The sequence below is a fragment of the Rhineura floridana genome, chromosome 13 (genome assembly GCF_030035675.1).
Source record: "Rhineura floridana isolate rRhiFlo1 chromosome 13, rRhiFlo1.hap2, whole genome shotgun sequence".
Classification (NCBI taxonomy): Eukaryota; Metazoa; Chordata; class Lepidosauria; order Squamata; family Rhineuridae; genus Rhineura; species Rhineura floridana.
The window spans coordinates 17296808-17320281 of record NC_084492.1 but is presented as its reverse complement, the minus strand read 5'-3'; the positions used below and the strand labels follow the sequence as shown (position 1 = coordinate 17320281).

Below are 23474 nucleotides of genomic sequence, written 5' to 3'. Positions count from 1 at the left end.
CTGTCAAAGTATGTGAGGCATTTGGTTTCGATGGAATTATCACATGTTCTGTTTCCTAGGTAAGCCATATGTTATGAGTATATTCGTTCTCTGTGGCCCCAACTGCACTTTAAAGCAGTGTCATACCACTTTAAACAGTCATGGTATCTCCCAAAGAATCTTGGGAACTATTACCCCTCTATCTCCTTATTCACCTTAGCTGGAGCACAGGTAAAAAAAAGAGCTGGTGTAGCCACATGGCTAAATGATGTGGGTGTATTTCAGAGGCCATTTCCCCTCCATTCCAGTCCTATTAAGGTGTCTCCTATCAAGGTATCAGAGATGGTTCAGGCTCCCCTGGGTCATGAGTGTCCACAGAAATATTTTTTTAATTGTTATTATGGGTCATGAGTGTCCACAGAAATTTTTTTTTTAATTGTTATTATAGGTCATTGGCAAATCACTCCACCCACCATGATATTTAGTATTCTGGGGGGGTATATGTCCCCTTGCTCCCCTGATGCATACCCTTGCCCTGGGTCCTAACTGTCCTGCCCAAACTTGAAGAACTCAGACTCAGACATGGCTGTGTTTTCCCCCCCTTTTGTTGTAGTAAGAGACACCTTCAGTGCAGTGCTCTTCATGAATCTATCTACGGCTTACTCAGTATTCAGGATCTCACTGTGACTAACTAGGCACTATTTTGTGACATTAAGACTTTGACTCAGCAACTATTTCCCACTCCCAACTTGGCTTAAGTAAGGCTGGGTGCCCCCCCTTGCATGTGCCAACTGTCACTGTTGGGAGTACGCCCATAGGTGAAGACTCCACCTCAACTGTGTCTGTTGAATCTCCTGTCACATCCACCTCCTGGAGCGAGGCAAGGATGGAGCCTACGTCTCTATTCTGTCTTCCCCCTCTGAAAGAGGGGGGTACTTGCTGGCAGCGTGGGCACAGGGAGAGGGGAAGTATCTGGCTGGGAGACAACTGGCTGGTCAGGTTAGCTGTCCATATGGACATCTGTAGCTGTGGGGGTTGAGCTATCAAAGTACGGAGCAGGGGCACCCCTGAGTCCAGTTCCCCACTTGGCCCCTCCCCGGCTTGAACAACCCATTCTGCATCCTCCCCCTCCTCTTCCTTGTCCTCATCTGTCCACCCCCTCCCAACAGGGCCACAACACTAACTTTCTGCTCTTCTGAACACCTACTAGGTGAAGGCTGTATATATTAGGGCTAAGGAACCATTTGCAGCCCGAGGGACACATTTATTAATGGGCAACCGGTAGTGGGTTGGGCCAGAGGCCAAGCTAGGCAGAGCAACAGATGTGACTCATTGTTCTACAATAGGATATGATCCCCCCATGCAGTCATCAGAGGTTTCTATACACACATACCTTTCTATCCATCATCCACCAGGCAAGCAACAGACATTACCACAGCCCAAGGACATATTTCAGCCAGGCAGAAGCACTTGCAAAAGGGGTAGAGCAGAACCAGTGAAAGGGGTATGGCCTTGGAGAGACCCAAGGGCTACATAGTGAGGCCTGGAGAGCCACATTTGGCCCCTGGGTTTGGGGTCCCATCTCTGATGTCCACAGTTGCCAGCTACCCCATACCATAACAGTTATGTTTTTTTGTCATTTGATTTTGATTTCAAATAAAATAAAAGGCACACACCCATACATACATACACATACATACACTGGAGAACTGATTTTGCATGTGTTGTTCAGGGAACTAGTTTGATGAATCCTTTTTTGGGTTGGCATCATTTTGCGAGATGGATTTGAAATGGCTAAAATTATACAGGATGCATGATTGGCAAATTGTGAATATGCTGATTTAAAGCCACCTATTCATAGGTACAAAAGCTTAGTAATTTCTGAGTTGACAGAGATGCGAGTGCTTGTCATGTTTACTAAAAATTGCAAAGTTCCATTAGAGCTAGATCCGTGTCTTTAAAAAAAAAACACAATTTTTGAAAGTAAGAATATATATTTAAGCTTCCAGAGACTTCCTGAAAGAGTTTGGTGATTTCTATTTGTGCTCTTTGTATTTGCATTGCAGATTTAAGCTTCTGTGTCATTTTCTTTCGGTCTCTTTGTTCCTTTCTATGGAATATTGTAATGCAAATTTACATATCTTTCCAAAGCCTGACAAATTTGCAAGTTTGAAATTTTAATCATTGTGAAGCATCAGTGGGTTAGATTTTGAATTCACAAATGTAGATGTTCTTGAAGTTGCTGCAGATATGAATCCTGAGTTATCATAAAGTTGGTGATTGACGATACTTTTTTTTTTAACTCTGTGACTTTTTTATAGGTCCCCTGCATTTATACATGCAATGTTTATGAGCATCACCAACCAGGAGGTTCTCCTGTGCAGGCCCTGTTGTAATGATTGGATATTCGTATTCACATTTGCCAATCACTTATCCTGAAAAAGATGCTGTGAATATCTGATTTTTTTCTCTTGAAACAAAAATCATTTTGCACACAGCATGAACGGTTGACTTAATTGTGCACCAGCTTGCCACTGTGTGCTATCTCTCTCTATCTCTGTTAATGGATCCCATAATAATCTCAAATCACTGTCTCTTTGGAACCCTTATTCACAGTGGCAACTGATGGCTCTGATGTCAATGAGGCAATGAATCTACTCTGGGTTTTAATCTGAACTTTCAAGGAACTGTCAAAGGTGCTGAACCTATATCAGGAATAGGTTTCAGTACCTTGGGCAGCTCCTGAAAATTCAGACTAAAACTGAGAGTGGATTCACTACCCCGTTGACCACCAGTCTCAGTTGCAATTCATAACAGCAAAAAAAATGTAGTTCAGATTTGCAGTGTACTGCTTAGACCAGGGGTGGAGAACCTCAGGCCCATGGGCCAAATGTGGCTACCAAGCCTCTCTATTTAGATTTGGGAGTTTTTCCAGGCCACACCCTGTCTCACCACAGGCTACACCCCTCACTGGCCCTGCTATAGACACGCCTTAAGTGGTTCTGCATGGCTGGAATATGCCCTTGAACTCTGATAATGCCTTTGCATGCTTGGATGGACCAGTGTGCCTCCAGATGTTGTTGGACCACAATTCCCATCTTTCCTGACCATTGGCAATGCTGGCTGAGGCTGATGGGAGTTGTGGTCCAACAACATCTGGAGGCACACTGGTTGGGAAAGGCTGTTATAGAGGGATGTGTGAGCATGTGTAGAGCCTAGTCTACTGTACAAATTCACATTCAGTGCTCCACCCACTTTTGCCTCTGGCTCCACCCACTACTGGCATGTGGTCCTCAGAAGGTTGCCCAGAAGGGGTTGCGGCCCTTGGTCTGAAAAAGATTCCTAGACCGAGTGATAAATCTCATTACTAACTGAGCTTGGTCACTAAGTGGGTTTTATCAGACCACAATACTTTAGGACTTCATTAAAGCTTTCAAAACCTGTCTCCTTTTTTTGGTCTTTGCTTGAATGGACCCATTTTCAGTTATTTTACCATTTCTGCTGCTGCTGCTGGTTGTTTTTGTTTGTTTGTTGTTGTTACATTTTAAAAGTTTGAGCTGAATGTTTGCTTTACTATTGCTTTTTTAGCATTTGAAAATATTGATGGTATTGTGCTTTGTTTATATATTTTTGTCATGGAATCCACCTTGAGAGTACTAAAAACAGCCTGTAAATATTTTAAATAAAATAATAAATGAAGTAAACATATGTCTTTCTGACTGCTTTGGGTAACGGCCAAAGTCCAGTGGTAAAGCACATAGTTTGCATGCAGAAAGACCCAGGTTTCATCACCAACGTCTCCAGGTAAGCCTGGGAAATTCCACCCTCTGAAATATTGGCGAGCGGCTGCCAGTTTGTGCAGGTATCACTGAGCCGATGGACCAACTGGTTTGACTCATATAAAGCAGTTTTCCTGTGATCCTGTTTTCCTAAAAAGCAAGACTATAGCTCAGTAAAAGACACATGTTTCTGCGTGTTGAAGGTCCTAGGTCTGATTCCCAGCATCTCCAGGTAGGACTGGAAAAGATTCCTATCTGAAACCTTGGAGAGTTGCTGCATATCAGTGTAGACAATTCTGAGCTGGATGGACTGACAGTCTGAGTCAAGATAAAGTAGCTTCCTGTGTCATTTAGGTAATCATAGGAAGCTGCCTTAAGTCAGACTTTCTACCTCAGTATTGTCTTCTCTGATTGACTGTGGCTGTCTGAGCCTTTAACACCTTTCCCATCATCTGATGCTACCTGGCACTTCTAACCAAAGATGCCAGGCTTTGAACCCAGGGTCCTTATATACGCAAGGCATGTGGTCTCCCACTGAGCAACAGTCCCTCCCACTTCTGCCTTGTGTGAATGTTGGTAATGTGGAATTAAGCAAAATCAATTGTATATTGCAGGCAATACAGGTTTTACATTCACAAATCTAATTTAAGGAGAAGCTGATTTAGTGGACCACTATGGCACATAATACTTCACGTGGCTCTCTAACTACAGCAGAGAATAAAGCTGCACAGCAGCTAGCCACTGCAAGACTTTGTTGATAGTTATCAGGTATAAATTTTCTCATAAAGACTACATAATCCAGGGGTAGCCAATGTGGTGCCTTCCATTTGTTGGACTATAGCTCTCATCAGCTACAGCCGGCAGGGCTATTAGTCAGGAATGATGGTAGTTGTAATCCAACATCTGGAGTAGGGATATGCTAGAATTCCACCCAATTCAGTTTTGGTATGGAATACTCAATTAATTCACTTATTCTCTGTTGTTGCAGATTAGGTTTTTATGTAGTGATTCTTCACAGCTATTTTTGAAAACTTTTTTTAAAAAAAAATCTGCCTCTAAAATATCGATATTAATAATGATAATTTTATCACTATTTCCTTTCAAAATATCAATATAAATATCAATATTTGTGTGAGGGGAAAAAACAGATTCGTAAAAGCAGCAGCTAGTGGACAAAGAACAAGCTCAAATCGATACCAGCCTGACAGGTTGACAGAATACATTCAAACCAGTATCAGCCAACAGATCCCATCCCTATTCTGGAGGATACCTCATTGATTACCCCTGGATTAATCTGAATGGCATTATTACTTCCTCCTCATATGAACAGATGTTCTCTACTGCTTCTTCATAGTAAGGGTAAAAAAATCCCCCTTCCAATTCTGCATTTACACATGCACACACATCACACACACACTACAAACACTTCTGTAAATAATGAAATACATACTCCACATAAAGCTTTCACATTTTTTTCTTTGCTCCTTATCACTAATAAACAGAATACTGATTAACTGTGTGTTTAATATGCAATCCAGGCCACTGGCAGTGAAATTATTACATGGCTAAAGTAAAATAGTGACAGCACTCATATCAAGTGTGTGCTTAGTATTTTTTTTTTAACAGAAGGAGAAAAAGTACCCCAGTTGAGGGGCGGGGGTCACTGAGGCTTGCCCGATAAACAGGCATCAATGCCCAGGACATTTACAGCTTTGTTCAAAGGAAGTGAAAAGTGATTTCATTCAAACTCAATGATTAGGGTTTAAATGCACAGCACTTCCATCCTTTTTGGCATTCGACTCACTAGTTCTTGCTGCTGTGGTCATTAGTGAAAGGCATTTATCTTTGTCATTCTTAACAGCCCCTGGACTTTGAGACCAAAAGATCCTATACACTGAAGGTAGAAGCAACAAATGTGCATGTTGATCCACGTTTCATCAGCGTGGGACCCTTCAAGGATACAGCAACAGTAAAAATTGTAGTCGAGGATGCTGACGAGCCTCCAGTCTTTTCATCACCAACTTACCTACTGGAAGTACATGAGAATGCTGCTATTAACTCCGTGATTGGCCAGGTGACTGCCCATGATCCTGATGTATCTTCTAGCTCTATAAGGTACTGCTGCTTTAAAATTATCCTTGCATGGCCTTCTTTTTTAAGGACTTCAATGCATTATGTGTATAATATTTGAAGAGCCACCCATTCCCACATAGACTTGCCCATATATCAGGGTTGGGGAGTCTCAGGCCCAGGAGCTAAATGTGGCCCTTCAGGTCTTTCTGGCCAGTTCTTGGGGTCCTCCCCAGGTATACCACTCACTGCCCCAGTCCCATGCCTTCCTTGAGTGCTTTGTGTAGTCTCATGATGCTTATCATGTTGCCTGGATGAAATGTGATATTGAATGTTGATAATGCTCCTTACCTGCTGGAACGGTATGGGGTGTGTGTGTAGAAACCTCTGAGATCTTTAGCTGGAATGTAGCCTAGTGTACAAATACCTTTTGTGCCACCTGTTGTACCCCTGATCACATCCACTTTTGTCTCTGGCCCCACCCACTACTGGAATGCAGCCCATGGAAGGTTACCCAGAAGGGAATGTGGCCTTTGGGCTGAAAATTATTCCCCACCTCTGTCATACTAACAGGCCATCTTTCTCTGAGGCCATATCAGCACCATACATTTAAAGCACCAAAATACTATCTTAACAGTCAGGGCTACCACCCAAAGAATCCTGGGAACTATAGCTTGTTAAGAATGGTGAGAGCTACAATTCCCAGAGTGGTTTAATAATCACTCTCTCTTCAGGAGGTGGGAATAGGGTTCTCTAAACAATTCTCAGAACCCTTAACAAACTGTAGTTCCCACGATTCTTTGGGGGAAACCATGACTGCTTAAAGTGCAGAGTGAAGAGTGTGACCCACTCAGCAGGTTAGGAATATGGTGAGCAGAGAAAGGGAATTCTTAGTGGTGTCTCATCTATGGAATGGTCTCTCTAAGGAGGCCTGCCTGACAACTAGTGCTATGTCTTTACTGCTCTTTCCCAGGCCTTTACAATATCCTGAATGCTACAGTTTTTAATTTGTCTTAAATTTCTTAACTTGGCTGCCTCTATCTTGTTTTGTTTAACTGCATGACTGTTTAAATATGACTTTGATAGAATGGGCTTAAAGGTTGTTGTTATTTTTACTACTACTACTTCTATTAATAATAATAATGATAATGATGATGATGATGATGATGATAATAATAATTGTTGTTGTTGTTGTTGTTGTAAGTTGACCTGAGAGTCATAAGAAAATAAAATAAAGCACAACAGAAGCAGTGCTGGCTCCACCGTTGGGTAGAACAGCCTTGCCAGCAGGCTGCCTTCATCTGCCACAGGGATAGATTAGCCAAGTTAGGGACATGACAGCAGTTGCTGCTGCATGGTAGGGGTAAGCAACCTTTCTCAGTCTAAGGGCCACATTTCTTTCTGGGCAGCAAATGTGGGTGGAGGAACAAATGCCCATTTTACCTGTGCACAGACAGCTAGTTTTATATATCCAGCCCTCTCTGTCCCCATCCAGGTCATCAAGAGGCATCATCACAGTTCAAGTACACATTCAACCCCCCCCCCCAAAAGGAGGCTGTGACACAGGGGTTGTGAGGGGTATGGCCTGGGATATGACATCAGATGATATCACATAAGGGAGGTGTAATGTTCCTCCCACTGGCACCACCTGTCAGGCTCCCACCCGTGGCTACCACCAGGGAGAAACATAGTTTTTATTTTTCTTTAGCTCACCCTAGCACAGATCTCACAAGATCCCACTGCTAAGCAGCACCAGGGTTTGTAGCTTCACATTGGAAATGGAGATGTCCTGGCCTTCCACATTTGAAGCAGAGTTTCTCCTCCATTTTAGGATACACAGACCCAATCTGAGGTGTCCTGTGCCCTTCTGATTTTACTAGACGGTTTACTCTCTGTGGTGCCACCTCTCTTCTGCCATTATTATTAGGTCTTGATTTGAAATCTCTTGGTGTTTTTCCCATCCAACCCGTTCGGTTTGAGGTAAAATGATCTGCCAGCTCTGCTGCTTCCTGCACAGACTTAGGGGAACGATCTTTAACCAGCAATCTAATTTCTGATGGCAATTGATGATATAACTGGTCTAATATCATGAGGCTTTTCACCTCTTCCACAGACTGAGCTTTAGCACTTGTAATCCATTTTTCAAATATGTCCATCAGTTTTGTCCCCAACTCCACAAAAGATCTCCCTGTCTCTATCCGGCAGTTTCTGAAGAGTTTTCTAAAATAATCAGGCCCCAGTCTAAACCTTTTGAACACTGCTTCTTTAAACTCAGTATATGTTACTGGCCTGTCTGAAGGGAAATATTGATACAGTTCAGCCAATTCCCTTTTAATTAGGTTTGATAAATATTGCATGTATTTATCTTCAGGTAGCCCCCACATCTGAGCTGCCTTTTCAAATGTCGTGAGGTAAATTTGTGGATCTTGACTGGGCTCATACACAGCATAGTCTTTTGGAGTGACTTTTATTTTTGCTTCATCTCTCTCTTTTCTTGTTTCATCAGAATGAAACTTCTCTCTTTCTAATTTTAACCTTTCCACTTGTATCTCAGCCTCCATTCTCACTCTTTCGGTATCCATTCTCAACCTTTCAGCCTCCATTTTACATCTTTCAGCCTCCCTCTGCTTGTCTTTCTCCGCAGCTTCAAAGACCCACTGCTTGTCTTTTTCCTCAGCTTCCCATCTTAACTTCTCCCTTAAATACTCCACATAAGCAGGATTACTTGAGTACCCTTCTGGGGTCTCTTCTCTTACAGGTTCTTTGATTTGGATTGACGTATATGTTATTAATGCTACTTGCAATTCATTCACCCCTTTACCCTCATGAGGTAAATGTAAAGCTATACACTTCTCCACCAGCTCTTCTCTCTTCATCTTTAAGAACTCAGCCATGTTTCTTAGATCTTGCACACTTTACCACACACTCACAAGTAATCTTTACTTGTCACACCACTTTATAGTGACTCTCTTTTGTTCGTATCCCACCACTGCCACCACATGTAACGTTCCTCCTACTGGTACCACCAGTCAGGCTCCCACCCATGGCTCCCACCAGGGAGAAACGTAGTTTTATTTTTCTTTAGCTCACCCTAGTACAGATCTCACAAGATCCCACTGCTAGGCAGCACCACCAGTCACTCCCTGTAAACAATACTGCTAGAGACTTCGCCTTAGTCTCCCTTCTGGCTTATTGTTACTTTGTGTCTGGGTGCACTTGCAGGCCACAACCCCCCTGTATCTTTGTGCCTATAAAGCATACAGCTCTGGGTTGCCCTGGATACTTGATGATACACTATCTCTTCCCCGCTGCCACCATTGATACTGTTTCTCCACCTTGGTAAATACCCTGCCCACCCTTCTGGTCTGTGAAAGCCCCAGCCAAGGATCAGGCTTTTGGTAAACCAATAATAATGTTTATTTATAAACACCAGGAAATAACAAGATTATGTAAGGTATGTTTAACAAGTGTATGGTTTCATATTGTGTCACTCTTTATGTTTCTGGTCATATATATATTGCCTAAATATCAGCCAAATACAATCCAAGCCTCCCTCAGAACTCTGCCAACCAACTCCTCCAAAATCCCTCTCATCTGTTCCTCTGTTTCTAAATCCTAAAGGGGTTGTATTCAAATAAGTCCTACTCAGTATAGACCCACTGAAAACAATGAACCTAAGTTTTCACATTGGTCAACTCACATTGGTCTACTCATTGGTGTACTCAGAGTAGGACTAGCACTAAATAACCACCTAGAGTAATTATATAAACAGTCATCTCTGAAAAACTCAAATCTATATAAAATAAATTAAAAAGAATAAAATAAAGACTTAGGAGAGGCTAATAATGCAATCCAAACCCAAGATCGGCCAGGATGAGCAAGTTTGGAATTGCCACATCTTAGGTTGTATTTGACTGAGCCAGTGTAACTCCCTCAGTCTGGTTGAGCTTGGGGCTGTGCTGGCTCTGCTGGTGGTATTTAAGATGGCAGAATTTATGCCAGCATAAGTCTCCAAAAGGGGCCATTCTGGCTATGTTGCAGGGCCAGGACAGGGCAAGATAGACTTACACCTGCTCCAAAACCTTTCAGTTCAATCACATGTACTGGCAACCCAGGAGAATTTATGCCTGCAAAAGGGCAGTGTAGGTCAAACTCTGTTTTAGCGTGGCCCCTCTCCGGAATAGAATTTGGAATAGTGGTGACTTATGCTGACTTAAGTGAGCCAGTGTGGTGTAGTGGTTAGAGTGTTGGACTACGACCTGGGAGACCAGGGTTCAAATTCCCACACAGCCATGAAGCTCACTGGGTGTTTCAAAACAGGGCTTACTTTAGGTCTCTATCAGTTCTCACTCGATTATATGAGTTCTTTATTTAGTTTTATTTATTTATTAAATTTATATCCCACCCTTCCTCCCAGTAGGAGCCCTTAAGACCAGGAGTTCTTAACAGTTCTTAAAACTATTTAACTGCACCACTGCCCAGCAGTGAAAATTTCTTGATGGTGGCCTGAAAGGAAGAAGAGAGAAGCTGAAAGATGTTTTCATCTGTACTCTATTTCTGGGCATGATATTTACAACCATGCCTGGTTTTGTGTGTGGCAGCACTTTAAATCAAATTGTGTTCCTAATTAAATAATTGTGTTCCTTCTACCATCTGGTCATAGGGTGTAAATTGTGTCCATTCTCTTTCTCTGAGTGTAGGAGTAGAAGACTGCCTAGGAAGCAGCTTTACTCACTTAAACCTTTATTATTTTACATGAAAGAAAGATACAGCAAAGTACCATTATCACATGATGGGTTTAATCCCTGGTCATTCCCCACCAACACCACCTCCATCTTTCCAAGACACACAAGCACACACCAACACGCCTGGCTACACAATGAAATGCAGATAATCCTCATTGTGTTCCTTCAACTGTATATAACTGAATGCCATTTGCTGGACATCACAAATAAAGAGAACACTGTTCCATTATGGTTCTGCTTGTGGGCTTCCCAGAGGCATCTGGTTGACCACTGTGTACTAGATGGGCTTTTAGGCTGATCCAGCAGGGTTCTTCTTATGTTCTTATACTCTTAACCAGCAAATAAAACCACAAACAGCAGGGGAGAGAAGGAAAAAGACAAAGAGAAAAGCAGAAAAATATCAGTATTTTCTGAGGAGTAAACTAGGTCTAGCATGAAAAGTATATTTCTATTTAATCAGTGTAGACTGGTGGGTCATTGTCAATGAATCCACTCCCAGGTGGTCTCTTATCCAGGCACTAACGAGACCGTGCTTAGCTTCAGCAAAGCATTAGCCTCAAGTGCCTTCAGACCAAACCTTGGTTGATATCATTGTGAGTTTCCTGCCTGTGCAAATAGCAGCTTTAGAGGACAATTTTCATTTCCTCTTGATTTCAGCAGAGGAGGAAAGGATTAAATTCTCCTTCAAATCCTGCTGCAGTCCCAATAGCCAAGCACACTCTTCCTCAGAGTATGGTGGATTTTAAAAAAAATTCTGCACCTTAAATGCAAAGACACATTTCATGTCAAATCTAGTTTGGCCCTGAAACATGCAGGGATCGGCCCCACATTTGTTCGACAATATCTTGCATGTTTCTTTATTAAAAAGTATTGATATTATCATAGCCAATTGTATCAGCCACTCTGAGTCCACATGACATTTTATTCCAGAATAAATCGAGAATGAGTGCTTGTTTTTTCTACATAGTCCACAGTCACAATCTAGATCTATTCCATTTTTTTTGCCACCACACCAAAGAAGACTCGTGAAACAGTTATGGTATAATGTTATATTTATTAAAATATGACAAATATTAAGCCATAATCAAATTCAATCCAATTAATCCAATTTTTAACTCCTTCAGGCAGGTGAGGTGCACACTAACTAGTAGGGAATTCTCCCTCAATCTTAAATCAGGTCAGTCACATTGGACTGTAACTCCCCACCAAGGATGTGGGAAAAGTCATCCCTCCTTGCTATTGGAGTCAGGTATGTGGTTCCAACTTCCGCATCCTGGCCCCACTGTACAGGCATTCACCATGATGCGCAAGCTGTTCCTACTAGGACACTCCCCAGATCTGCACCAGACATTAAGCGCTGATGTTTCCCTAGGGAGTGCCCTTTACCAAAATGCCTCAGCCTCCTTCCTTTTCCCCCAAATATCTCACCTGCCCAAATTCCACGCTAGCCAAAGCAGAACAACCTGAACCACTCCCAAAAAGCCAATCGAATCGACCCAAGTAGTATGGAGTAGGCGAAACCAAAGGGATTCTGAAAGCAGGATCCCCCCCAAAAAAATTCTACTCAGCCCCGTTGGTGACTGGCAAAGCCCATACTGACGAGGGAGGGAGGGTGGGTGCCGCAAGGCAAAAAGGCAGGTCTAACAGGGAGGAGCGGTCTTATATACCTGCTGATCCCTGTTTACTAATTGGCCCTAACAATACCACCTGACCCCTTTTGCTTTCTTTCTCGAACCTTTCCAAGCCTTCTTCTCAATATGAGTGGCGGCAAACACGCCCCCTCAAAGCGGGAACACCATTGTCCCTGTAAAGTGCTTCTTGAGAAACTGGTTTCATTCCAAAAATAAAATCTCATTGCAGATTGTTTCTGCATTACCCCATGGTGCAGTGGTGGCAAGCAGGAGTGTAGTGGCAAATTCAGAAGTGCAGAGTCACTTCTTAACAATCACCGCCACACCCTCTTCTAAGATTATACAGCCTTCTAAGGTTATAGAATAATCTGGCCAGGTTTGAATACTGCTTTCTGCCTCTCTATCACTGTCACCAGTTGACTGTCCTTTCTCACTGTCAGAGATATTGCTTGAATTACTGAAATAAATGTCTACACATTTATCTACCTGCTGCTAGTATTCTCAGTGGCTGACTTACCTCCTTTCATTCTGATTGGTGCCAATCAGCAGGAAAGGACAAGGAAGCAAGTGCCAAGACACCTCTCAGTGGCTAATACACTTCCCTTTCATGATGATTGACTCACAGGAAGCGGGAGACATAGGGACCCTACTCGGACTTGGCTTCCAAAAAAGCAAGGGATCTAAGATCCTCCAAGACCCAGGACGACTACACCCCTTGTGGCAAGTGCCCTTTGAGACTGGTGGGATGGAGACAGGGAGCCCAAACAGTAGGCAGAGGCAAAGCCAATGATAGGCAGAGCCGACTAATTATCGTTTTGTCCCAACTTGCTTTATCCTGCTGAGTTCTACAAGAGTAACACTGAGACTAAGGAGGAGGAAGCTGCCATAGGCAGTGCCACCCTCTGTACTGGTTATAAGTAAGAAGGCAGGCAGGTGGCGACTGGCTGATGGCAGATGGGGCAGTGTCCTGGTAGCCCCACTAATCCAGCCTCTGTTGCTGTAGTGTGTCCATTTGAAAACTTGATGAGAACATATGTAGGTGGTCCTGGCACTGGGGTGGTGGTGGTGCATTTACACTTGTGCAGTGCAGTTATATACTAAGATCACAATCACCTTCTTCATTTACCTGGGGCATGTGCAGGGAGGAAAAGGTGTAGATAACCTAATCAAGAGGAGGATTTTCAAACAGGTATCAAGTAACCATACTCACCCTTGTGGATAGCAGAATGTGCAGTCAATCTTGATTGAAAGCAGTATGTTGATGACAAACATGAACAATTCCAGATTGAGAAAGAAATTATGTTTATCTGGTTGTATGAATCCCAAGTCTATATTAAATTAAAATTAGTTACTTTCCATTGCTATTTTTCAGTGGTATACAGTCAAGTTTTAGACTACCAAGAAATCCCAGAATGTCTGGACATCAGGGAGCACCCGTTAGAAATAACTTTGATCAGTGCTCATCTTTGGATTTATTATCTGCCTTCGGAAATGTTTTTCATGACCTTTCTCATTTTCTTTGATCTATGCCGAGCAGAATTGTAATGGGATATCCATCAGAATGTATATTTCAGTATGGCTTATAAGCTTTATTTAAATCCAGCTGATTTCCCCCCTCCCACCACACAAAAAAAATAACTTGGCTCCTCAATTGTATTACATAGTAAATGCTGATGATATATCTTGTCTGCAACATGTTGAAAACCAGAGAGGGATTCTAAAGTAGAGACTAGTGCTAGCGTCAATGATTTTTTTTTTTAAAAAAAAGAAAAAACCTACCAGGCTAAATTCAGATTTAAGGCTTGCCTGTGTAGCTTCCATAGTTATTTGGTTGCCTTGTAGATCCTTAACGTTCAAGTCATGGCCTTAAAACTCCAACTATGCCTCACATATTCACTCCTGGGTATAGAGGCAATTGTATGGGACTTAGGAATCAGAAGGGGACAAGCTGAATGGAAACCAATACATACTAATTACCCAAGCAAATATCTTTTCACACACACACTGGCCAGTTTAAGACCAGAGTTAAAGCATGCCAATTTAAGCTCCACAAAACTGGGAAATTGGAAGCTAAGGCTGATGTATCCCATGATCAACAATGATGCTGTGCATTGTGCTTGCTTGCAACTTACCCACATATTTCCTTGGTCTTCCAGGCCCAACTCCGTATTCGGGGTGGATATGAAGTGTCTGGGACCAGGAAAAATACCCCACATTCTTCTAGCCTTATATTCCCTTAGGAATAGTCTGAGCCTTACTGTATTGCTGTGGGAATTCTCCTGTGAGTTGGCCGTTTGTTGCTTAAATCTGTAGCCTGTGCTCCTATAACATTAAGAAAAATACAACATAGGACAATATGGATACTTCAGTGCAAAATACAGAAGGTTCAGTGAAGACTAGAGAAGGAGAGGAAATTCGGGGGGGGGTTCCCTGCATTTTAATGCAAACCTGCCTAACTCACATTTCCCAAAACATGAACTGAAACACAGCTGTCTTTCACAGTTCACAGTTTCTCCAAATGTGATGCCGTTCTCCAACCAAATAATGTACACAGAGATGTGTACATGAGGGGAAAGTGTGCACAAACATTCATATATTAGTGAAAATAACATAACAAAAATGCACTGTAATGTGGAGAACTGAACTTAAAATTGGAAAAATGAGAAACTGAGAGAAAACAAACTTGATAGTTTCATCCATCCCTAGGAGTGATTCATTTCCTACTGAAATTATTAGGGGGAAAACACTATGGGACTTATCTAATAGCAGGGCTGTAGTCATCCAGGGTCTCGGGGGAGCCTATTTTCCCCTTTTCTGGGGTCCCTATGCCTCCAACATCCTACAAGCCATTCAGCATGAAAGAGGAGTGTGTTGGCCACTGAGAAAAATATTTTAACATACTTCCTTGTCCTTTCCTGCTGATTGGAGCCAATCAGAGAGAGAAATGAATTGAGTCAGCCACTCAAAGGACCTTTTCAGGAGCTAACACTCTCCCCTTTCATGCTTCTTTCCTCCTAGCGACATCTGTTGTTGTGGGAGGAGGCATTAACAAGGATCTCATTTTCAACCAGCAGCAAAAAAAGGGGGATGAAGGGGCATGGCTGTGACTAACATGAAGGGACCCTGAACTGCTGGATTTGCCACTACACTACTGTCTAATAGTAGTATTGTCATTAAGGAAAGTGCTTCCAGTTGTGCAAGTCAGGACACCTCATCTCTCCAACCCCCGCTGATCCTTAGGCTTAGGGGTCACTATGGAACAGAACTAGATATAGTATCAACCATCTCAGACCCTTTCATTAATATGGGAGGCCTTGTCGGTGGAGCTACCACTGGGCAGTGGTGGCTGGTGCCCATTGGGACTGACGGGTCAGAAGGCAGGGAGCCCAACAGTAGATGGAGCCAGAGCCTATCACAGGTGGAGGCAGAGCCAGCCACAGACAGAGTCAACTCATTCTGGCTTTGCTTGTATCATCCTTCCTGCTGAGTTCTGCAAGGGCAGCGATGCTAAGACTAAGGATGAGGAAGCCGACAGTCAGTGCCACCAACTGGATCAGGTGCAAGAAAGAATGTATGCAGGTGGAAGGGTGAGGTTGGTGGGCCAGCGCCCCACTTGTCCTAATGGACCAGCCACCACTGCCACAGGAAGCTACATGGTTGGCAATGACCCATGACAAAGCCTTCTCAGTGGTGGTTCCCCATTTGTGGAATGTCCTCCCTGGTGAGGTGTGTCTGTCTCATTATTAACTTTCAGGAGTAATACTACTACTCCTAATATTGTTTGTTTGTTTGTTTACCCAAGCCTTTGATGGCTGTAAGGCACTGTTCCTGGCAATCTTCAAATTATTCGCTGTTAGAGTATGTGATTGTTTGACATGTTTTTAGATGCTTTAAAGATGTTTCAGTGTGTTTTTAATGGTAATTTAATGTCCTTGTAGTGTTTTATTGCTGAGGCGTTTGCCGTCCTGGGTTCCTTTGGGAGGAAGGGTGGGATATAAATTTAATCAGTAAATAAATAAGTGTGGAAGGCTGCACACTTGTTTATCTCATTCTCAACCAGAAGCAAAAAAAAAAAAGGGTGTGTGTGTGTGAAGGATCATACTGTATTGATGAAAACTGGGGGCCACCATTTATCCTAGTGGAAATCCTTTCTGCTAAGGCAAAGCCACCACTAAATACAACTCTAGCTATTTGTTCACATGCTTCATCTTACTAGCTGGGAGTGAGTCATCTCTTCTGATGGGCTCCTGTTCTAATTTGATTTATTTGTTTTATTCAATGTATATACTGCTTGGTTGTGAGAAACCTCTAAGTGGTTTACCTCAAGAAATAAATAAATACATAAATGTCAACAAATCAGTTAAAAACAAATAATTAAAATGTTTTTAAAATGATTAAGAAGAACAGGAGACTAAAAAAAAAAAGATTGAAACACATCAGCATCTAATTGTCTGGATAGGCTTGCCTAAACAACAAAAACTCAAAACACATATTAAACAGGGGCCAAAAAGATCACAGGGAAGGCACCTACCTGATGCCAATAGTCAGGGAGTTCCAAAATGTAGGTGCTGCCACACTAAAAGAATAATTTCTTACAAGTGCATAATGAATATTAGGTGGCAGCTGTAACAGTGCCAGTTCAGCAGATCAAAGTGGTCGAGTAGGCACATATGGGTATGGCAATCCCACAACTAAACTGATTTGATTGGTCCATTGTATTCATTTGTGCTTTGCATACTACTGAGGTGCACTTCCCATTGTGTCTTGCATGCTTGACCTTTTCAGTTCAATCTGTGAATTGTTTTCTTCTTTTTGTACTCACTACAACAGCCTACTTAAGTGGCCATTTCATGCATCTGATGAAGTACTGTAGACTCTGGCCCATGAGTGCCCATTAGTCTTGAAGGTGCCATGGGTGCTTTTATTTGCAAAATAAACATTCAAATGATTGGAAAAATGAGAGAAGAGCCATCAGCCTTAGGCACTTCCTCATTTTTAATTGCAGCTGTAAAATGCTAAGCCTCTCTCTGCCTCATGAGTACAGCCCCTTCACGAAATTCTTTGAAGCTGCCATCTGTGCAATAGGATTCTGCGACGCTGGTGGTGATCAGATAATAACAAATAATAAGAAAGTGATTATGTAAAGAGAGGGCAGAAATCTTGACTAGTGATAGAAAACATTTCTTAGCAGATCAATATATGTCACTGACTGTTGTAAACTGTAAGTTTTTTGGGGGAAACAGTCTCTAGGTAAGTTATTCTATTGTGCAATTTGACATTTAGGGTTTTTTAAAAAAGAAAATCTTACATACTCAAAATGTAAATCTTTGGCCTTTCTCATGATGTGTGAAGTCAACTGTCATATGGATTGCAGGCAAGATACACACTCATCCATCTTTTCTGATATTCACAAACTCTTGCCCTAACAATGACAACATTGACTGGCCTCTTAATTTTAACAGAGAAGTCATCAGAGCAACTGGAAAAGGAAAGCCCACTAGAGCAGTGTTTTTCAGCTTTGGGTCCCCAGATGTTGATGAACTACAACTCCTATAATCCCTGACAATTGTCCATGCTGTCTGGGGATGATGGGAGTTGTAGTTCAACAACATCATTGGAACCCAAGACTGAAGAGCAGTGTTCTTCAACCTTGGGTCTCCAGATATTTTTGGACTACAACTCCCATCAACCCCAGCCAGCTTAGCCAACCTAGAGTATAGGTTGCCATCGAATTTCACCTGAAGTAAAATTTTGAGGCAAATGTTGAGGTTTCTTGTTCAGTGAAATAGGCAGAGATTCTGAAGGAAGCAAAAAGCTGATTTGCATGATACTTTTTTCAGATTGTACCATACATTTGTAGGTTGCTAACTGACAGTGCAACCCAATGGATGTTTACTCAGCAGCAACTCCCACTGGGTTCACTGGGGCTTACTACCAGGCAACTGTCCAAGTTTTGCCTAATGTAGTTTTTTGAGGCAAATGTATTGATCAAGCAAAATGTAAGGGGAATTTTCAGGAAAGCAAAAATGATTTTAGCTAAGACTAACAAAGTGTCTCAGGATGGTAGTTAGCTAACAATTTATTGCAGACAATCCCAACCAAGGCCCCATCTGCACTATCCCTCTTCCCAGGAAACTCTGGGAATTGTAGCTCTGTGAAGGGAATCAGGTTCTCCTAACAGCTCTGATCACCCTTAGCAAACTACATTTTGCAGGATTCTTTGTGGGAAGTCATGACTATTTAAAGTGGTATGATACCTTTTTAAATGTATGGTGCAGATGGGACCCACGTTTACTCAGAATAAGTCCCACTGAATTCAGTGGGGCTTACTCCCTGGTAATTGGGGTTGCAATTGCAGCTTTAAGCTGCTTTCACACTGCACTTTATTGTGTTATTCTTATTATTTCTTACCTGGTGATTTGTGTATTTATTTTATCTTTCACATGATGTTCAAGCTAGTTCTGGAATTCTAGTGGCGGCAGGGAATTTTGTAGTTCATTAGAACAAACTACATAATTCCCCATCAGTGGAATATAGTGCAAGTTTAGTGCTAATTTTTGTGATAAATAATACTAGAAACAATCTGTTTGCAAGTTTGGGAACTTGGAAAGACACAGGAGTTTTTTTGCTAACTGCAGCTGCTCACATGATAGGCATCCCAGCATGCAATGCGTTCCCACCCTTTAGGTGCACACTTTTTTTTGCCTAATTAAAATTCTACTGATATTCTGGCACAGACATGGGTAGCAGCAGCATTTCCCACATACACCCCTGTGTCTATACAAATAAAATAAGTTAAAAAGTCAGATGCTAAAGGGAGAGTGCTTGCATGGCAATGGAATGAGATCTTAGACCTCCTACACAGTGGGGAACTACAGTGCATATGTGTATAATGGGTGAGGAACAAAAATAAGACATTGTTCATTGTAGCCGTGTGAAAGACATTTGCGCAAAATGCCGGTATATTAGCTGAAAACAATTACTGTTCATTAACGCAACAGGTACTGTAGTGTGAAAGGAATTTTAGAAATCGGGACAGAAGCGCTACCATTTTCATCCATTAAACTAATGCAATAAGCTCCACATGTGAAAGTACCCTTTGCCTTACACCAGATCTGCTCATACGTCTGTGAATTTTTGGACCTATATCTTGTCTGTATGTTTGTGGAACTATCACTGTGAGGACTTTTTCTGGAGACAAGTTTGTGCCACAGAGGCAATTGCAATGGAAACTATTACTTTAGAAATACCAATAAGGCTTTGCTTATCTGAAATTTACTAGAACCAATACATGCCTATGAATATATAATACGTATTTTCACAAAAACCCAACAGTGAATAGGCTGGCTTGATGGCTTGATACACCAATACAGAAATATAAAAGAGCTAGAAGGTGAATTATTCCAAATTAAACAGGCTGTCAAAACCCATTTTGCCTGGACCATAAGTTTAATCCGTTCCTATTACAGAGGGAGACAGGGAGATGGCCTTATATGGAATGAAGGCAGACAGTATGGAACCAGTGGAAGACTAAATCCCCTCCCACCGAGGTGCATCTGGCAACTTCATTGTACAACTTGGCGAATTTTGAAGACATACCTCTTTTCCCTCACCTTCAACACCTGAGATGTATGTTTTTAGGATCCACCCTATTTTCTGTGATGTTCTTTAGGTTGTTTAGGGAGGCACTAATAATTGCCTGCCCCAAGGAAGAAAAGGCAAAAAGAAAGATTCTCCTGATCTTCACTGTGACCTGCAAGTACACGGTTACAGCTGAGTACAGGTTTTCTGAGAGAGGTTAGGCACAAATGTTTTGGTGGCCAATCTACCTGGATGTCCAATAACAAGATGTCTTTGCCTTGTTTTTGAGAAAAGTTCATAAAAATGCCTTTAGGCTCAAATGATGGTAGTGGCCAAAGGTAGACTTGCCTACATAGGCCACTGATGAGCTAAGTCCACTCACCACTCTGTGTGTCTTAAAAGTATCTTAATGTAGAAAATAGAAAAGGCTTGTTTTGGGGGGAGAACACAGGTCTGTGCTTTCTGCGAGTGTCCTGACTAATCCAAAGAAAACAGCAAACACAGCTGGTAAGCAGGGAAATTGGGATAGGAGGCAAGTGTAGGGATCCAGCTGGCTGAAGAAGTCTGGCTCCCACAGACATCTGTGGGCTTGGGAAGGCTTGAAAACATAAAGCAACCTCATGGAGGATTCCAAAAAAGTTGAATGAAGTGGTACAGTCTCTGAGATAGAGAACACTGAACTGGAGAGAAGTGCAGGGAAGACTGAACAAAGTAGGAAATGAGGAGTACCAGTTATGGGAAAAAAGTGATCTCATTAAGAATAAGGTTGGATGGAATCACCATAGAATTCTAATTAATCCATGAATAGAGTCATTACAAACATATCAATACAAGCTTCCTGCCACACAGCAGCAGGAAAGCCATGAGGTGTTTCTGGCCAATGAGAACCTACAGGCAGGTGACCGAGGTTTCCCTCGTGTGTAGTAAACATGGAAACTTTTGTCAGAAAATGTACATTTAGAGTTAATTCAATTACCAGTGAAAGTTGTTTGCTGGAGGATCTCTTTGTTGGCTACTTTTCCAGAATTAATTAATAACTAAATCAGAGAGTCTGCTTCCATTAAATATGGGAAAGGTTCTGGGGGCTTAATTAGACCTTTGCACTTATGCTATCCAGAGACTCATTATGCACATCTGTTCTTATGGTGAAAATCCCTGTACAGCAGCTACTGTGGAGAGGATATTTAGTGGGAACCACAATGGCTTCTGCTGATGGGAGGACACAAAGCTTGTACTACTGTAGCTTTCCCTGATTCCTGTGCAATATCAGCAAGCACGTTGCTCAGAGCAAAGCCAAAACAGACACTTAGTTCCAGGACATTTTCAACCTTCTCAAAAACTAGTATCCCTAAGTCCACATTTTGGCTAATTCCATTGCTACATAGTTCTCATTTAATTGTGCCATTTTACAATAACCCTTGTTGATTTTCCAATAGATGTCCAAAAGTCAGGTTGAACGAGGACAATATAGCTGAAAAAGGGAGTTGAAACACTAGAATCAGGAAAGTCAATGGAAAGTTGCCAGGGGACAGGGAAACAAACTGTATGAATCAAGCCAGAAAGAGATTCACAGAGGGATAGGATAGAGCAGGGATGGGGAGCTTCTGGCCCAGGGACTTGCTTTTTTTCTTGTCCTTGAGGCTCTACCTACATCACAAGCCTTTCCCACTCCACTTCCCTCACTGGCCCTGATTCACACCCTTCTTGAGTGTTTTTGTCTGGCTGGGAAGCATCCGTAAATTCTAATAATCCCTCTCACTTTCCTGGGTGGAGGACAGAGAGGGGTGTGTGTAAGTGTGATTAAAACTAGCTTACTGCACAAAAGTAAAATTTGCATTCATTGCTCTACCAGCGTTTGCTCTGGACTCATCTCTAGCTGGCATGTGGCCCCTGGACAGCTGTCCAGAAGGGAATGTGTCCCTCAGGATGAAAACGTTTCTCCATCCTTAGCACAGAGTAAAGTGGAGAAAATGGAGAGTGGGGAAGAGAGCGAGCGAGAGATAGAGAAGCAAGTGGATTTAGAATGCCTCTCAATCTTACACACAGCTAAGAGTTACTAAAAAAGAGCTGCTGACCATGCTGCCAGAAGCATTTTCTTGCTTCCTTGTGCAGTGACTGCTGGGAAGCTGGTTCCAAAGACAGACACGAAGATCCATTAGTATTAGGTGTGCTTGCATGTCCAGGCAGGCTGGAGTTGAAATGCCATTAGGGGATGAATGAATGTTTCCAGTGTATTACTTTTACCCATAATTCTTATATGTTCAATGCCCCATTAATCTGCACTTAAAAAACCCCAGCCCTCTTAAAATACATATCTGGATGCACTTTTGTTGTTGTTAAAAAAACGAACTGCTGTAAACTGCGTTGGATGAGTAATTTGGCAACGTGTAGAATCCAGTAGATCCAATCTGCACGAGTCCAAAAGGAGCTAATCAGGTAATTTAATTAGCGCCCAAAATTTGCCCTCCAATTTCTCAAAAGGTATCGTCACCTTTGAAAGAGGCTTCTATTTTTCTGCCTTATCCAAAGGTCATATGAGGACTCCCTTACAGTGTCAGTCAGTGCAGGATTCTGAGCTTGCTGTACCATCACAAGGTGCCTAAGGGTAATGTGTACTTTTTTCCTTGTCTTTCTAGAAAACATTTCTTCAGCACTCGGCAGCCTCTTCAGCTGCCCAGGCATCTTGATTTGAAAACGTTGTGTGTCAGGAGAAGAGATGTGCTAGAATTCTGCGAAATTTGGAATGGATACCAACTTTTCTGTTAGTTCCCGTATTCACTATAGTTGCAGATCGGATTTTTTATTTAGTGATTTTCTGTGACTATTTTAAAAAATGGATTTTTTTTAAATCCACCTCTAAAATATAAATATTAAGAATATTTTATTGGTATTTCCTTTCAAAATATCAATATTTTGATGATTTCCTTTCAAAATATCAATATTTTCTTTATTGATATTTCCTTTGAGATATCTATAATATTAATATTTTTTGCAAGGAGGAAAAACAGATCAGTAAAAGCAGCAGTAGTGGATAAAGAATAAATTCAAATCGATACCGGCCTATTAGGTCAACAGAATGCTTTCGAACTGGCACTGGCGAAGCGATACCATTCCTTGTCATGAGTTATCTCATAATGTCCTCCTCTGGAAGTTCTGCTGAAACTATAGTACAGACACCCAGGAAGGCTGCAGAGTGCAGATAACTGGTGAGATGGTTTCTAAAACAAAGAACAGAAGCACACAATTACACCATGGCCACTTTAATAGTCACATAACTGCAACAAAAACACCCTGAACACCTGCCCATGAGAATTTCACCAACATTGTATTGCCTCCTTGATAATGTTTGAATTATTATTATTAATTAGCCACTTTTTTCAGAAAGAAACCCAGAGCAATTTACATTAAAAGCTGATATAAAAACAAGAATAAAAACATCATAAAGTACATAAGGAATACATAAAAACAAAATCCAACTCATCCCCACATGAATAAAAAACAAACAGAAAATTAAACCCCAAAGGCCTTGGTGAACAAAAATGTTTTTACCTGGTGCCTAAAACAGGCAATGATGGTGCCAGGTGTGCCTTCCAAGGGAGAGCATTCCATTGATGGGGAGCCACCACTGAGAAGGCCCATTCTCGTGTTGCTACCCTCCACACCTCCCTTGGAGGGGGCACATGAAGGAG

The 23474-nt window shown here is 42.0% G+C and overlaps 1 protein-coding gene across 9 annotated transcripts in view; it reads left to right on the top strand.

Annotated features, from left to right (window-relative positions):
* Window positions 1–23474, top strand: part of CDH8 (cadherin 8) — a 414305-nt gene that overhangs the window by 263660 nt on the left and 127171 nt on the right. For all 9 annotated transcript variants that reach the window (XM_061593588.1, XM_061593592.1, XM_061593591.1 and 6 more), the window contains one exon: window positions 5620–5873. In XM_061593588.1, coding sequence (XP_061449572.1) covers window positions 5620–5873 — 254 coding nt within the window. The remainder of the gene's footprint in view (window positions 1–5619; window positions 5874–23474) is intronic.